Source organism: Narcine bancroftii, chromosome 3, assembly GCF_036971445.1.
Source record: "Narcine bancroftii isolate sNarBan1 chromosome 3, sNarBan1.hap1, whole genome shotgun sequence".
NCBI classification, from domain to species: Eukaryota; Metazoa; Chordata; class Chondrichthyes; order Torpediniformes; family Narcinidae; genus Narcine; species Narcine bancroftii.
Genome location: NC_091471.1, coordinates 332,141,857 through 332,160,317, shown reverse-complemented (window position 1 = coordinate 332,160,317; position 18,461 = coordinate 332,141,857). Strand labels below are relative to the sequence as shown.

At 49.9% G+C, this 18,461-nt stretch overlaps 1 protein-coding gene across 7 annotated transcripts in view; it reads right to left on the bottom strand.

The window, feature by feature from the left end:
* The window catches only part of myo15b (myosin XVB), a 248,999-nt gene that overhangs the window by 65,870 nt on the left and 164,668 nt on the right, over window positions 1-18,461 (bottom strand). For all 7 annotated transcript variants that reach the window (XM_069929307.1, XM_069929308.1, XM_069929309.1 and 4 more), the window contains 6 exons: window positions 17,065-17,150; window positions 16,123-16,210; window positions 12,154-12,183; window positions 7,546-7,719; window positions 5,468-5,616; window positions 1,419-1,661 (listed from right to left, as the gene is read on the bottom strand). In XM_069929307.1, the coding sequence (XP_069785408.1) occupies window positions 1,419-1,661; window positions 5,468-5,616; window positions 7,546-7,719; window positions 12,154-12,183; window positions 16,123-16,210; window positions 17,065-17,150 (770 nt within the window). The remainder of the gene's footprint in view (window positions 1-1,418; window positions 1,662-5,467; window positions 5,617-7,545; window positions 7,720-12,153; window positions 12,184-16,122; window positions 16,211-17,064; window positions 17,151-18,461) is intronic.

Here is an 18,461-nt window from a genome sequence, read left to right as displayed (position 1 = left end):
GTATCCTTGAGAATCGCTGCTGCTCTCCGACGGCAGCGCACCCTGTAGATGTTCTCGATAGTGGGGAAGGTTTTTACCTGTTATGTCCTGGGCTGCGTCCACTACCTTTTGGAGGGCTTTACGCTCAGGGCTATTGGTGTTATCATACCAGACCGTGATGCAGCCGGTCAGCACATTTTCTGCCACACCTCTGGAAACTTGTCATGGTTCCTGGTGTCGTACCAAAACCTCTGCCAACTCCTGAGGAAGTAGATGTGCTTTCTTCACGATGCCAATGGTGTGTTTGGTCCAGGAAAGATCTTCCAAGATGGTGACTCCCAAGAACTTAAATTTTCTCACCCTCTTCACCTCTGATCCCCCAATGATCACTGGATTGTACACCTCTGGCTTTCCTTAAGTCAACAATTGGCTCCCTAGTTGTGGTGACAGGTTGTTGTCGGGGCACCATTCAGCCCGGTTTTTAATCCCCCTCCTGTGTGCTGACTCATCCATTTCCTCCTGGTGTCGTACCAAATCTCCGCAAACCTCTGAGGAAGCAGAGGTGCTGACGTCCTTTCTTCACAATGCCATTAGTCCGTTGAACAGTTGGCTCACCCATGCTCACACAGGAAGCTGAGCTGAGGCCACGCACAGCTTCCACTCCCTGGCACTTCCACTCAAGGAAGATCCCAATTATCTGAGTCCTGAAGCTAAACACCAGGCTTCACCAAACTCTAGGTGAGGCGATGCCAGCCCTTTCATTCATGCTGGTTGAGGACTGTGTGACTACAAGTCACCAGCAGCCACAGCCTGGGTGGGTCCTTCCGTCACAGCGCCCCTCACTGGACCACCGCTGTGGTCCCTGTCATCTCCTCTGCTTCTCCTTCTCAATGGGGGTGGGGGGGGGGATGTTTCTCCCCATTTATGGTGCCCTGCGATGCTCCACTCCACTCCCTGGAGTCTGCAGCCCATCGTAGTAAACCGCCCAGAACAGACACTGCCATCTTGGGCTCAGACCCTTGTGGTTTTAGGATTTCACTTACAAACACTGTCGGCTCCTTTAACAGCCTGTTTAGAGCCAGTACGGAGCCATCAGCATCAGGACCGGGCGGGTGAACCCTTTGGAGTAGCATATGTCCGCTCTCTGCTCTCCTGGGTCCACACCAGTGGCATTGCTGCCATCACGTCTGCGCCACCATCTTTTTCAGGGCAAGGTACATAACCAAAATTTTGAGCCTGAGCCCTTCAACAAGGGACGAGCAAAAAAGCAGGCAGGCCTATGAACTTAGTAACTTCAACAAGTGGCAGAATATTCTAGGGTGGGTGGGTGGGGGGGTTTCCCAGACTTCCATGGTTGTTGCTGTGAAGCAACTGCCCTGCTTCCTGAGGGGAACAAGGAAGGAAACGCCACTGGGAAAACATGATGATAAAATAAGTACCGTGTCCCCTGGAGGCTTCTCTGTCTCTGTGCAAGGATGTTTATTCGTGACAGATGCCTTCTTCAGCCAGGGCTTTTCTGGCTGTCTGGGTGAATCAGGTGGGGTGGATTTTGTCTTGGTCACTGGTGACGTTAGGGCTCTCGTTACTTTTGAGACAGGCTGTCGCTCCTGTGGTGATGCCACTTGCCGCTCCCTCTGTTGTTTTTGACTTATTGATATGGCCTGATTGGTCATCTGCTGGGCCTGGAGAAGGAAAAGAAACAAATGTCTTAGCTTTAGGGGATAACGGGTAAGTATCTCAAAGGTGCAAATTTCTGCAGAAAATTGGCAGGTGCATGATGGCTGGTCATGGGATAACGTCGAGCAAAGCAGGTCAGTGGAGTCTCACTTTGCTCAAGTGGGTCAGACGAAATCCGGGGGTAGAACAATAATTTGGGTCAGGACCCTTTATCAAGAATAGATATCACGTATCGAGAGGAAGAAAGAAGCTGGAGAAAGGACACAGGGCAGAAGATGTAAGATCTGGAGAGATAGGTAGAGGGAGAGATCACTGGGAAGGGGGGGAGGAAGTACAGAAATAAGAAGGGGTGGAGTTCCCTCAAATCAGAAAAATCAATGTTCACGTCATTCGGTTCAAGGCTGGTTCAGGATGAAGATGATCCTTGTTAAACTCTGGCCTCATCCTGACAATGGATGAGAACCAAGGACAAACAGGTCACTGTCAGAACGGTTGGGGAGTGAAATGTTTGGCTACAGGAAGCTCAAGCGTAGACCAACAGTCTGCTACCCAATCTATGTTTGATGTCACTGATGTAGAAGAGGCCACACCAGGCACAAAGGATGCAGCAGATCAGGGTGGACGATGAGCAGGTAAAGCTCTGCCTGGTTGGGGAAGGAGGGTGGGGGAGATGTAGGGACGTTGGGGCTCCGGATGGGGAGAGGGGAGATTAGGGAGATCAGGGACCTGGGTGGGGGTTGGGAGAAAATGTAGGGACATTGGGGCTCCAGATGGGGAGAGGGGAGATGTAGGGAGATCAGGGACATGGATGGGGGTGGGAGGAGATGTAGGGACAGTTGGGTCACCGATAGGGAGAGGGGAGATGGAGGGATATTGGGGACCTGGATGAGGAGAGGGGAAAAGGGAGATCATGGACCTGGATGGGGGTGGAGGGAGACATAGGGACGTTGGGGCCCTGGATGGGGAGAGGGGAGATGTAGGGATGTTCCCAAGGTGATGTACTGGGAAGCACCTGGTGGAATCTCCAGGCTGGCACACAATGACACTGTTATCCCACTTCACTCTGGGGTAAGTTCATTTTTAATTGCATAGTAATGAAAACTAATGGGGATTTATCACTGAATTAATGGACCTGCCTCAGTCCTCAGTGAACACCTGACCGCTTGATGCGGAGAAATGAGGAGAAATTGCTTCTGTGATATTTTTTGGAGATCTCCACACCAAAGTGATGCAGCTCCTTGGAGTTTACTTAACTTATGACCGATTGTGGACACTCAACATCTCCTTACATATCAGGAAGGTGCAACAGCCACTGCACTTGCTGAGAAGACTGAAGCGGGCAAGGCTACCGGCCACCATTATGCCAACCTTAGGAGTTTTATCAAGAGTGGCCTGGCCGGCTGTGGTACAGTTGCTGCAGAGAAATGGATCAGAGAGTAATCCATTAAGAGTGGCAGAGAAGATCACTGGAGTCTCCCTCCCTTCCATCGACATGATCTACCGGGATCACTGTGGAAGAGTGCCCGCAAAATCATTGAGGATCCCTTCCAAACTGCACACAGCATCTCTCAGCTGCTCCTGTCGGGGAAGAGAGTATCAGAGCCAGCACCATCAGGCTGAGGAGCATCTTCTTCCCACGGGCAGTGAGAACACTGAACAACCAAAGGAACTACTCAAACCGACCCTCTGAGACTGTCATAAAAACAAAACAACATTTATTTATTTGTTTTTATAGATATAATATGTCCTGTGTATATATTGGTTTTCTGTATGTATGTTATGTCTGGTTGTGTGTCTACATGTTTCACACCGAGGACCAGAGAACGCTGTTTTGTCGGGTTGTATTTGTACAATCACATGACAGTAAACATGACGACTACTCAACTGTTGAGTGTCTTGCAGCTTGAATGAAATGGTGATTGGGATATTAAGGAAATGGCATGAAAGGCTGTGGATGTTGTCTACATGGTCTTTAGTAAGGCCTTTGACAAGGTCATGGGAGTTTAATCAACAGGGTTCAGATATTAGGTATTAATGGAGAAGTAGTGAACTGGATTCAACAATGGCTGGATGGGAGAAGCCAGAGAGTAGTGGTGGATGATTGCTTCTCCGACTGGAACCCTGTGATTAGTGATGTACCTCAGGGATCAGTACTGGAACTATTGTAGTTTGTCATCTATATCAATGATGTGGATGATCATGTGGTAAATTGGACCAGCAAGTTTGCAGATGACATTAAGACTGGAGGTGTTCTGGACAGCAAAGGTTTTCAAAGCTTGTGGATGGATATGGACCATCTTAAAAAATGGACAGAAAAATGTCAGATGGAATTTAATGCAGTCAGTGTGAGGTGTTGCATTTTGGGAGGACAAACAAGAAAGGACATACACGGAAAACAGTTGAGCAGTAGATAGAGGGATCTGGGAACACAGATACATAATTCCCTGAAAGTGGCAACACAGGTGGATAGAGTCGTAAAGAGAACTTTTGGCATATTGGGTTTCACAAATCAAAGTGTTGAGTACAGGAGTTGGGATGTTATGGTGAGGCCAATTTTGGAGAATTGTGTGCAGTTTTGGTCACCAAACTACAGGAAAGATATCAATAGAAAGAGTGCAGAGAAGATTTACTAAGATGTTGTCTGGACTTCAGGAACTGAGTTGTAGGGAAAGGTTAAAACGGTTAGGTCTTTATTCCCTGGAACATAGAAGAATGAGGGGAGATTTGATCGAGCTATTTAAAATTATGAAGGGGACAGACAGAGTAAATGTATGTAGGCTTTTTCCATTGAGGGTCGGTGAGATACAAACCAGATGATATGGGTTAAGAGTGAAAGGGGGAATGTTTAGGGGAAACATGAGGGGGAACATCTTCTCACAGAAAATGGTGGGGGTGTGGAACAAGCTGCCAGGTGAGGTGGTGAATGTGGGCTCAATTTTAACATTTAAGAAGAATGGAGACAGATGGGAGAGGTATGGAAGGCCATGGATTGGGTGCAGGTCAGTGGGACGAGACAACAAAAAAAAAATAGTTTGGCACGGACTAGAAGGGCCAAAGAGACCTGTTTCTGTGCTCTAATGTTCTATAGTTCTATGAATAGAATTACAGTGAAGTGGGTCTAAACCTCACACCTTCCCAATTTGAATCTTCTTCTTTCTTTCTTTGGCTTGGCTTCGCGGACGAAGATTTATGGAGGGGGTAAAAAGTCCACGTCAGCTGCATGCTCGTTTGTGGCTGACAAGTCCGATGCGGGACAGGCAGACACGATTGCAGCGGTTGCAGGGGAAAATTGGTTGGTTGGGGTTGGGTGTTGGGTTTTTCCTCCTTTGCCTTTTGTCAGTGAGGTGGGCTCTGCGGTCTTCTTCAAAGGAGGTTGCTGCCCGCCAAACTGTGAGGCGCCAAGATGCATGGTTTGAGGCGTTATCAGCCCATTGGCGGTGGTCAATGTGGCAGGCACCAAGAGATTTCTTTAGGCAGTCCTTGTACCTTTTCTTTGGTGCACCTCTGTCACGGTGGCCAGTGGAGAGCTCGCCATATAACACGATCTTGGGAAGGCGATGGTCCTCCATTCTGGAGACGTGACCCATCCAGCGCAGCTGGATCTTCAGCAGCGTGGACTCGATGCTGTCGACCTCTGAATAAACCAATACCATACCACGGAATTTCCTCTACTCTTTGGGAAACAAAGCTTATGGAGTTAAAAAAAAAAATTGTTCTGCATTGATCTCTTAGATGATACCTGTGGTTTGTGTGACAACAAGCTGGTACATTACATCAATAAGCACAGTTTGTATGTGAGATGTGGACTCACCAACAGAAGTGCCTGCTGATTGATGAAATGTTCCTGCTGAGATGAAAGCTGGGAAGAGTTGTATTGGTTTGTAGGCTCTGAAATCTGATGCCTTGGGTAATGGGACATCAGCTGCATCTGAGGCACGGTAGTCTGTGGAACCATCATTACTGCAAGGCAAGGTGCATAATAATAAGTGAGTAATTCCTTGGACAACATCTCATACAGCTCAGATGTAAACAAGATGAGGATGGGGGCCAGTCTAGTACACAACAGTGCTGGAGAAATTCAGCAGGTGACGCAGCCTCCAGGCAAAGCAGAAGGCAGTTGAAGACGGGCTTGAGCAGGATGACCTGCTGAGTTTCTCCAGCACGTTTGTATCAGAAAACCCCCCAGAGAGTTGAATTGAAGCTTCAGGGATCAGCATCTTTACAAAAAAGTTATAGGGTGGGAGATGATTAGATGGGGCAGGAAGTGGGGGGGGGGGGAGGGAGGAGTCTACGCTGGGTGGAGAAGGAAAGGAACTGGAATAACGTTAAAGTTGGGAGGGGGGAAAAGCTGATTAGAGGAATGCAGTGAACTCAATGTTCAAGCTCTGCAGTTGGAGGGGGCCCAGACGATAAATGAGATGTTGTTCTTCCAATCTGTGGGTGGTCAGGGTGGGGTCATGTAAAAGGCCATGGATAGACATGTGAGCTTGAGAGAGTGATTCAGAATTGAAATGGTCGGCTATGGGGAGGTTGCTTTTGTTGCGGACGGAGAGGAAGTGCTGGGCGAAGAGATCTCATAACCTGCGACCGGTCTCTCCAACATAGAGAAGGCCACAGAGGGTGCACCAGATGCAGTAAATGAGTTCTTCAGAGGTACAGGTGAAGTATTACTTCACCTGAAAGGTCTGTTTGGGGCCTTGTGATGAGGGAGGAGGTGAGGGTACAGGTATTACACCTCCTATGACCATCGTGCTGGGTGGGGCAATGGGTGGGGAGGGAAGAGTGAACAGAGGCTGAGAGGAGTGGAGAAGGAAAATTGTGTCTGGTGGTGGGGTCATGGGGAAGCTCCATCTGCTTCTAGGTAACCACTATAGAGAGAGCATGAGGTTCCATCAAACCTGGTGGGATTTTCCTCCTGGAGGCCCTGGCTCTCATTGTAGCCTCTTGATTTGCTTCCTCGATGAGAAATTAGCTTCCTATCTCAAATCCTTCGAACAACACACATCCCAAGCTCCCAAATGGAATGTATACCAGAAAAGTTGTAAAGAGTAAAATTAAAATGTGTTTACAGTTAAGTAAGAAGCAATAAGTTAGACAGCAAATGAAGAATTGGTGGAGAGATTCAGTGGGTCAGGAACCTCTCTCAATAAAGCGTCCCAACCTGAAATGTTGAATGGCCGTTTTTCCTCATGGGCGCTGCCTAATCTGTTGAGTTCCTCCCGCAATTCATTGTTCCACGAAGATTCCAGCATCTTCAATTTTTGTAATTTTGGTTGTGTATTCTTAAATACTTAATTTTGCCTGACAATTTTTACACCACATGATTGCATTAGCAAAGAAAGTAACATTTGCCCATCGCACGTGCAGTCTTGTTTCTCGTTTACCTGAATGACCGTTAAAATATATCTCTGGCTCCCATTAAGCTCAAGCCTTGTATTGTATTGAGAAGGACATTGGGTAAACAGGCATGGACCATCAAATCTTTTGCCCAATGATCTGGCTTCTTTCACTGCAGCAGGATTATAGATATCAGGTAACATTAAACAGTGTCTCAGGAGTTGAGCTGGGGCAGTGCGGTTGGTGTAACAGTTAGCGCAACACTCTTACAGCGGCAGCCATCGGCACTAGGCTTCAAATTCCAAGCTGTCTGTAAAGAGTTTGTATGCTCTCCCTGTGCCTGCATGGGTTTCTTCCTGGGGCTCCAGCTTCCTCCCACTGTTCAAAACGTATCGGGGATTGAGGGGTAATTGGACGTAATAGGGTGGCGCAGTGGGCCGAAAGGGCCTGTTACTGTGCTGTATGTTTAAATTTTTAAAAATCAGCCACCCTGAGGATGGCCGACTCCCGGCTGTACTTGGGAAAGAGATCTACCTGGGAGCGTGCAGTTACCTGGTATTGATGGCTCCACTGGCTGCATCATAGGAACGGTCTGCATTGCGGGAATTTGTGGCATTATTGGCATTTGGGGCATTGCGTGCACTGGCTGCATTGCTGGCATGGCCGCACCCATTACTGGGGTCTGATACGCAGGTACGCTGGCCATCTGTGGCATCACTGGGACACCTGAACGAGAATAAATACAAGATATAGATTATTCACCCAGCACACCTGTTTGATAATCTTCAAATCCCATGTATCATCCCGTACAGTATCAAAGGGTTTTTGTCTTTAATAGGCTCCATTGAAACCACATGGAGGGAAGGACCATTGTGACTTTGGTGATGGATTAAGTATGCTATTCTTTTCAGTGGGTACAAAAAATTAGGGTCGCCCACCGGTTCCTTCTGACCTGGTCAAACTGAGACTAACTCATTCTTTAACATCCCTAAAGAGTGCAGCGATGTGTGGCAGGAATGCGAATAACATTCAAAGAGAATTGTTGCAATCTTCAACAATTCAAGCACATTAAAGTGATTCAAAAGGGCATTGATTTTCCGGGCAACAGGGAAAGGGCTGGGCAGTGAGAATAATTAGTCCGGCACAGAATGGATTTCTTCCACCTTGTGAAATTCTCTGAGGACCTCCAGTATGTCTACCTCTGCTGACAAAGCTTGTACCCTGCAGCTGATCACCTCAGTAACATTCAGTGGAGAGAATCCTCTGCCCTTACCTGGTCTGGACGGTAACTGCCCCTCTGACATGACCTGGTAACTCACCTTGCTGCATCTAACTGCTCCACTGAAACAGAGGAAGACTGACAGCCTCCTGGCGTTAGCCTGGACACCGAATTCATTTGTAGCAAAGTCGCTCCCAGCCCTGTGGACTTTGCAAAGTTGACTTTATAAACATCCAAGGCCACGTGTTTAAATTGGGAGATCTGCATCACAGATTAATTAAGCAACAACATGACACTCTCCAATGTAGAGAGTGCTAGACTTATCCATCTCAGTCTCTGGGTATGTCCAGTCTCACTCACAGATCAGGCCCAGCTTCAGAAGCATAAAGATATACAGATGGGAGGCAGTTTTAACAAATCATCAACCTTGACTCCAAACCCCATGAGGTCTGAGGCATCAGGTCCAATGAGGGCAAAGAATCTCTTTAGTGCTTTTTTTTTTCATTTTGAACTACACTCGGAAGCAGCATTGGGAGTCACAAAGGTGGAAGATTCACGCGGGCCTCCTCTGGTGTGGCTCTCGGGCACCACCGTGACCGAGTCCTGGAGACGGAAACTTCCAAACTGGGTCTGCGGCAGGTCGTCAGTGATTTTGGTCAGGGAGAAACCTCACTGAATCCAGATGTGTCTGTCCGTGGAAGCATTCAGAGATGCGACTGTCATGCACCCCTTGCTGCACAAAGTCCTGCCTTCACACGGAAGTACGTTGAGTGACCCTGCTGTTGTGCAGAGTGGTCTGGACTCAGACTGAAAGGTGGGCATGCTGGACTATCTGCAGCACTGCTGATATCAGATTCCTTCAGTCAGACGTCACCTCCATCTGTCCTGCAGTCTACACCTTCCCCATCAGGACTGGCCAAACCTGGCTTTGGTACTGCCACCCACCACTCTTCTGGGGCTATGAAGACATTCACATACGGCCTTTGCTACAGTTCAGTCCAAAGCCAGGCTGACAGCAACCTCAAGTAAAGTTTATTGTCATCTGATTGTACAAGTACAACCCGACCAAACAGCGTTCTTTGGTCCTCAGTGCAAAATACACGGACACATGACCAGGGACACGACGCACGCATAGACAAATAATTTATATGCAGGACAAGTATTAAAATCTATAAATAAATAAATGTTATTTTGTACAAATGAGAGTCTTGGATGGTTAAGTGTGAGCAGTTCCTTTGGTCAATCAGCCTTCTCCTGTTCCTCCTGGATGTTGACTCCTGTATCCCTTCCCCGACGGGAGCAGCTAAGGCGTGCTGTGTGTGGGATGGAAGGGGTCCTCAGTGATTTTGCACGCAGTCTTTAGCCAACGATCCCGATGGTGGGGAGAGAGACTCCAGTGATTCACTCTTACAGTGGATTGACCTCCGATCCATTTGATTTCTTTGAGAAATCAAAGAGAAACCTCTTTGATGTCTGCCAGAACTAAAGTCACATCAGCAAGAGAGCCAACTCCAGTGACCCGTTAGTACGATATTACGCACTCGAAGGTGGACCAACCTACTTCTCTAAATTAGCTACGGACTAACGTTGCACTCCCCAGCCGATCATCGGGCCCAGCAATGTTGTCCGTCGACAGAGCCTGGGCAGCCACTTCTCTGAGGGAAGGCACTGATCTCAGTGCGGAACCTGCTGTGCCAGCCTTCCGCCAGCAGCTTGTCTGACCTGGCATCAAGAAGCAGCAGGTTGCCTTCCCTCTGGGTGTATTGCGGCCATCCAGATTCAGCGCTGTGCACTCCAGCTTGCAGGGACCATTTCTGCCGTATACCACCTGTGGGTTAGATGGATTTCCCTCTCCGGGATCACTGCTTTGACCTGCTCTTGCCAAAGTGCTTCTCTGACCCATTAACATCCCATCCCCACACCAGCTCTGGCCCCACAGATAACCCTCTCGCCCTGATCACCCCTCTTCACCCTCTCTGCAAAAACTTAAAACTGATTTAGTTTCCTTATTTCCCAGTTCTGATCAGGGGTCTGAATCAATGGCTATAATTCCTATCAGTCCTACTTTACAGTTGTGAGACTTGGCTGTCAAAGGCATCACCACCCTCTTTGGAATGTCCTCAGCATTCCACGCAATGTCAGAGTGGTCAGGGAGGTCAATGGGCCCATACATCGTAGAAGCAAACCCTTTGGCTCACCATCTCTTGCTGACCATCGTGCCAACCTTTATGAATCCCACCTTTCTGCATTATTTCCATATCCCCCTACGTCCTCCCCATTCAAGTCTGTCCAAACACTTCTTATGGGGCACCAAGGCTTGTGTGGTAGTTAGCACAACTCCGATACAGCACTAGCGAGCGATGTTCGAATCCTGCGCTGTCTGAAAGGGGTTTGTACGTTCTCCCCGTGTCTGCATGGGTTTTCCCCGGGGGCTCCGGTTTCCTCCCACCCTTCGAAATGACCCGCGGGTTGTAGATCGATGAGGGGTAATTCGGCAGTGTGGGCCGAAAGGGCTGTGCGTCTAAATTTTAAAATCTTAAATTTAATTTATAAGTTTGTTGCCGTTCCTGCCCCCACCACTACTAACTGAGCCAGGGCTGGCATTGGTGCACGCTTCCCGAAACATCTGCTCCATGGTCAACTCACCAGCGGAGAAATGGAATGGGAGGTTCAGAGGAAACGCTTTGTAGACGACCCCCCTGCCAAACCTCCAAAGGTGCAGTCGTAGGGTCACAGGCTGGGAGGGAAAACCCAGGGTGAGCTGGTCAGGCATTGAGGTTGCAGAGTGACCCGTGTTGAGGAAGATAATTTTCCCCTAGTCACAGGCATTAAAAAATAGACACTTATCTGTCTCATAACAGCACGGTTGGCAGAGCGGTTAGAGCAATGCCATTACAGCGCCAGTGATTGGGTTCGAATCCCGCGCTGACTGTAAGGAGTTTGTACATTGTCCCTGTGTCTGTGTGGGTTTTCCCTGGGGGCTCTGGTTTCCTCCCACTGTTCGAAATGTTCCGGAGGTAGTAGTGGGTGTAATTGGGCGGCATGGTCCGAAGTGACCTATTACCGAGCTGTGTCTAAAATCTAGCATTCAAGTCCTGATCCGGATGCCCCGTATCCAAGGAAGGATGAACTGACATTGTAGATGGTCTAGAGGAGGTTTCCAAGAATGAACCCAGGGATGAGAGGGTTAATGTATGAGGGGCATTGGATGGGTCTGGGCCTGGACTCGCTGGAGTTTGGATGAAGGGGGGATCTCATTGAAACCTGCTGAACATTGAAAGGGCTGGATACAGTGGGTATGAGATGCTTCCAGTAGTTGGGGAGTCTTCGACCAGAGGGCATGGCCTCAGGATAAAAGACTGTCCCTTTAGAACAGAAATGAGGAGGAGTTTCTTTGGCCAGAGGATGGTGAATCTTTGCCATTGTCATGGGGGTGGGGGGAATTTAAAACTGAGGTTGATGATCAGTCAGCGTGTCAAAGGACATCAGTCATGATGTGAATGGCAGAGCAGACGTGATGGGCTGAATGGCCTAATTCTGCTCCTACATCTTATCATCTTACCCCTGTAATATCTGCTAATAGCTGAAGGTCCATTTCTTCAGCTACCTAGGGAACAAAACAGGTTAAAGCCTGCATTAGAGATCATAATCCACCCATGAATTAACTCTGCCACTTCCACTAAAACAGCTGAGTTACATCTTATGGTTCCGTGTGGCTCCCTCTCTATTACACAGGGCTCAATGAGCAATGAAAGCTGAGGGGTGGTGCTGGGTGAAAGAGAACATCCTGGGTGTGTTGGATCTTTGCTCTGGGTAACTCCTTGCTGTAATTTCAGGCAAACTCTCTGAAAGTGTGGGCAAGACAGTGAATGCAAAAGATGTGTTTAATTCCAGATACTTGATATTGACACTTAGGAGGAAAACTGTGAAAATGTACCTACCCACTGAGTAGCTGGGGACCATCGCTGCACCTGTCCCAAATAGAGAAGTGATCAGCAGCTCGAGAGGGAGCAGAACACATAGAGTTTAAACAGCATCAAAAGCACCCACCCGCCCACCCATCCCCACACCCACCCTCACACCAACACACCCAGGGACACCCACTCACACACTCCCATGCACACCCATACACCCGCCCACCCACAGCCACACCCACCCCCACACCCAGAGACACCCACCCACACACTCTCACGCACACCCACACATCCACTCTCATCCATACACACACCCACATCCACACACCCACACACACACACCCATACCCACCCACACCCACCCAGACACACACCCACACAAATACACACCCACACACACACCTACACCCACATCCTCAAAACCACACACACACCCACATACACACACCCACATCCACACACACACACACACACACATCCACCCACACACAAACCCACACACATACACATACCCATACCCACACGCACAAACACATCCACACACCCACACACACACACCCATACCCACCCACACCCACCCAGACACACACCCACACAAATACACACCCACACACACACCTACACCCACATCCTCAAAACCACACACACACCCACATACACACACCCACATCCACACACCCACCCAGCCACCCACACCCACACCCACACACACCCACATCCACACACACATACCCACACACCCTCATGCACATCCACACACCCACACATACTCCCACATACCCACACACCCACATCCACACACACCCACCCAAACACAATCACACCCGTACACCCACACACCCACCCACACACGCATCCCCACATCCAACCACACACCCACACACACCCACCCCACACACACACCCTCATCCACACATACGTACCCACATCCACACACACCCACACCTAACCACACACCCACCCTCATCCACACACACACACACCCACACACATGCCCACCCACACCCACCCAGACACACACCCACACAAATACACACCCACACACAGGCCCACATCCACACACACACACCCATGCACACCATCCCACACACCCACATCCACACACCTATACACCATTCACATCCACACACACCCACACACAACCACACTCACACACCATCCACACCCACACACATACCCACACACCCACATGCACACTCCCACATCCACACACACTCACACACATACATCCACACACACACCCACACACATTCACACATCCACACCCACCCACACATGCATCCCCACATCCAACCACACACACATCCTCATCCACACACACCCACATCCACACACCCACACATACACACTCACACCCAACCACACACCCACCCTCATCCACACACACACACCCACACACACACCTACACCCACCCACACCCACCCAGACACACACCCACACAAATACACACCCACACACACACCTACACCCACATCCACAAACCAACACACACAAACACACCCACATCCACATCCACACACACACCCACACACATACACCCACACATCCACACACACACCCACACACATACATATACCCACACACACAACCACATCCACACACCCATTGACACCAACACACACTCACACACAACCACACACACATTCCTACACACCCACACACAACCACATCCACACACCATCTACACCCACACACAACCACGCACACACCATCCACACCCACACACCCACATGCACGCTCCCACATCCACACACACTCACACATATACATCCACACACACACACACGCATCCACACACCCACACCCACCCACACACACCCACCCACACACACACCCACATCCACAAACACAACCTCACACCCACACAAACACAACCACACCTGCACACCTACACACCCACCCACACCCACACACACACTCATCCACACACACACCTACACACACCCGACATCCACACAAACACATACTCCCCCACTCACCAACAAACACACCCACACCCACCCACACCCACCCAGACACACACCCACACAAATACACATCCACACACACACACCCACACACCCACATCCACACATACACCCACACATATCTTTCTTCTTTGGCTTGGCTTCGCGGACGAAGATTTATGGAGGGGGTAAAAAAGTCCACGTCAGCTGCAGGCTCGTTTGTGGCTGACCAGTCCGATGCGGGACAGGCAGACACGATTGCAGCGGTTGCAAGGGAAAATTGGTTGGTTGGGGTTGGGTGTTGGGTTTTTCCTCCTTTGCCTTTTGTCAGTGAGGTGGGCTCTGCGGTCTTCTTCAAAGGAGGCTGCTGCCCGCCAAACTGTGAGGCGCCAAGATGCACGGTTTGAGGCGTTATCAGCCCACTGGCGGTGGTCAATGTGGCAGGCACCAAGAGATTTCTTTAGGCAGTCCTTGTACCTTTTCTTTGGTGCACCTCTGTCACGGTGGCCAGTGGAGACATCGCCATATAATACGATCTTGGGAAGGCGATGGTCCTCCATTCTGGAGACGTGACCCATCCAGCGCAGCTGGATCTTCAGCAGCGTGGACTCGATGCTGTCGACCTCTGCCATCTCGAGTACCTCGACGTTAGGGGTGTGAGCGCTCCAATGGATGTTGAGGATGGACACAAACTCAAAACGGTCAACCAGTTTACCTATCTCGGCTGCACCATTTCATCAGATGCAAGGATCGACAATGAGATAGACAACAGACTCGCCAAGGCAAATAGCGCCTTTGGAAGACTACACAAAAGAGTCTGGAAAAACAACCAACTGAAAAACCTCACAAAGATAAGCGTATACAGAGCCGTTGTCATACCCACACTCCTGTTCGGCTCCGAATCATGGGTCCTCTACCGGCACCACCTACGGCTCCTAGAACGCTTCCACCAGCGTTGTCTCCGCTCCACCCACACATATACACACACCCATATCCACACATACCCCCACACACACCAATTTACACACCCACATCCACAGACTCCAACACATCCATCCACACCCACACACACCCACACACAACCACACCCACACACCATCCACACCAACACACACCACACACACACCCACACATATACACACACCCATATCCACACACACCACCACACACACCAACCTACACACCCACATCCACACAGACTCCAACACATCCATCCACACCCACACACAAATCCCCATCTCCACACACACACCCACACACCAGCATCCACACACACACACCCATCCATAACCACACACATATACCCACACACACCAACCTACACACCCACATCCACACCACTCCAACACATCCATTCACACCCACACACAAATCCCCTCACACCCACACACAACCACACCCACACACCATCCACACCAACACACATACCCACACACCCACATGCACACTCCCACCTCCACACACACACCCACACACACCAGCATCCACACACACACCCATCCACAACCACACACATATACCCACACACACATCCCCACATCTGCACACCCATACACACACATGCACACCCACACACATGCATACCCATGCACACACCCACACACACCCATCCACACCCACACACACCCATCCACACCCACACACACATACGCACAGACACACATCCACACACACAAACACTCCCATACACCCACCCACACCCACATGCACACACTCACCCACACACAAACACCTACATCCACACACATCCCCACACACACCCACTCCCACACACCCACATGCACACACTCACCCACACACACACATCCACACATACACACACACAACCACAACCACACCCACACACTCACCCACATCCTCACCTCACACTCCCATACCTCACACTCACCCACACCCTCACACTCTTCCATCCCACATTCAGGTCACACTCATTGACCTTAATCTCCAGCTCACACACAGCAATGCTCCATTTTCCATAAACCTCTTAAATATTCACGACGGTAATTCTTGTCATTCACCCACAGTCTCTCCTCCACATACTCTCCACACCTGTGCTCATGTACATGCCGGTCTGGGTGGGGCCGATTCTTCCTCCACCTTTCATCCGACTGCCCAGCGACTCCGATCTCTCCATCTCCTGCAAAATATGTCATGAAAATCAGGACACTGGCTACTGACATAATCACACTCACTTCCTTCCACCCTCACTCCCTACCTCCCTCATACCAAACCTTCACACCATACCTCTCTCAGTCCCTAACACCCCACCTCTCTCACTCCCTACCTCCCTCCTCCCTCCCACCCTTCCATCTCCCTCACTCCCACCTACATCACTCCCTACCTCCCTCACACCAAACCTCCCTCACACCATACCTCTCTCACTCCCTAACTCCCTACCTCCCTAACTCCCTACCTCCCTAACTCCCTACCTACCTCACTCCCATCTCCCTCCTCCCTCCCACCCACCTCCCTCACTCCCTACCTCCCTCACACCCTAACTCCCTCAATCCCTACCTCCCTCAATCTATACCTCCCTCACACCCTACCTCCCTCACACACCCACTCCTCCTCACACCCTCATCTCTCACACCCACTCACACTCACCTCCCTCACACTCTACCTCTCACCACCAACACATACCTTTCTTGCTGGCCCTACATTTGCACTCTCCTCTCTCTCACAATCTCCCTCACTCATACCAGCTCACCTCACACTCCCAGACACTCACTCTCTCCTCCTTCAGTCACTCTCCATGTTTTCCATCATGACACCCATCACATTCATCCATGATTCAAGACTCACCCAGCTGCCAGACACCACCATCCATTCACTCACCATCATTAACATACCCGGTGACCGTGAGAACACAGCCCATTTCCACATCTGTGTCAACCACTTGGCTGCTTCACCTCACTCTCAGCTCTCGTCCACTCACTCAGTCACTCTCCCACTCGCCTTTCCTCCCTTCCCCCCACACCACCCAAGACTCACCCCTCTGCCAAGAGAGAAGACTGGATTCAACAGTTTGTCCATATAGGTTTCAACCCCATTTGAATCCTGCAGTCTTGCTGAGGAGCCTATGAAGGAGAAGCAACAGTGGGATGGTGAGAGGACGACTGCTCCATCCTGAGGCCAACCCTATGCTGGGTCTCTTTGTCGACTGCATGAGTGGACAGTGACTTCACCCTCACCACGTGACCCATAACCCCATCCTCATTTCCATCACCCCTCACTGTCCAATACAAGCCATTCCCACTAAACCCAACTACTCACATACACGGTAGACCAAGGAACATCAGTATTGCCCACACAAATGCACTACCACCCACGCAAACACTTACCCGGCCAAGTGAATACTCTACCACCCACATGAACCCTCTCCCACCCACACAACCCTATCCCATCCACGAAAACCCTCTTCCACTCACGTGAATCCTCTTCTACCCACACGAATCCTCTCCCACCCACACAAATCCTCTCCCACCTACACATTCTCCCACCAAAACAAACCCGCTACCACCCACACAAACCCTCTCCAACCCACATGAACCCTCTTCCACTCACATGGACTCTCTCCCACCCATATGAACCCCTCCCCCATCCAAACGAATCCGCTCCATTCACACGAACCCTCTCCCACCCACACAAACCCTCTGCCATCCACGTGAACCCTCTCCCACCCACACAAACCCTCTGCCACCCACATGAACTCTCTCTAGCTCTTACAAACTCTCTCTCACCCATCCCCATCCCCACCCGCCCCCTTGCCCCAAAACAAATGAGTTATAAGGAGGGGTTAAATGTATTTGGGCAGCTTTTTCTGGAACATTGGAGGCTGAGGGAGTCCTATAGAGTGATGAGAGGCATCTATAGGGTGTACGGTCAGTCTTTTTCTCTGGGAAATGTCGAACACTAAGCATCAGAAAACATGGACCAGTCCTTAGTCCAAGATGTTGAACCAACGTTTATACCATAAACTCACTCCATATCAATCGAGTCCTTCCCAATTTTACAGCCTATAACCTTCTATTTTCTTACATCCAAATGCCTTTCTAAGTGGAGTTTAAATGTCCCTACCACATCAGCCTCCACCCACCCCCACCCCACCCCCCCAACCCCTCAGCAGTGCTTTCCAGGCATCCACCACTCTCTGCATAATACAAAAAAAACAACATAAACCTCCTCTGCACCCTCTCTAAAGCTTCCTGTAATAAGGTGACCAGAACGGGACATAGTGCTCCAAGTAGGGTCTCACCAGAGTTTTATACAGCTACAACTTTACCTCATGGTCCTTACACACAATTCCCTGACAAACGCTGGCCAGAACGTCATAGACTTCCCTAACCAACTTATCAACTTGCGCAGCAACCTTGAAGGATCTAAGGACC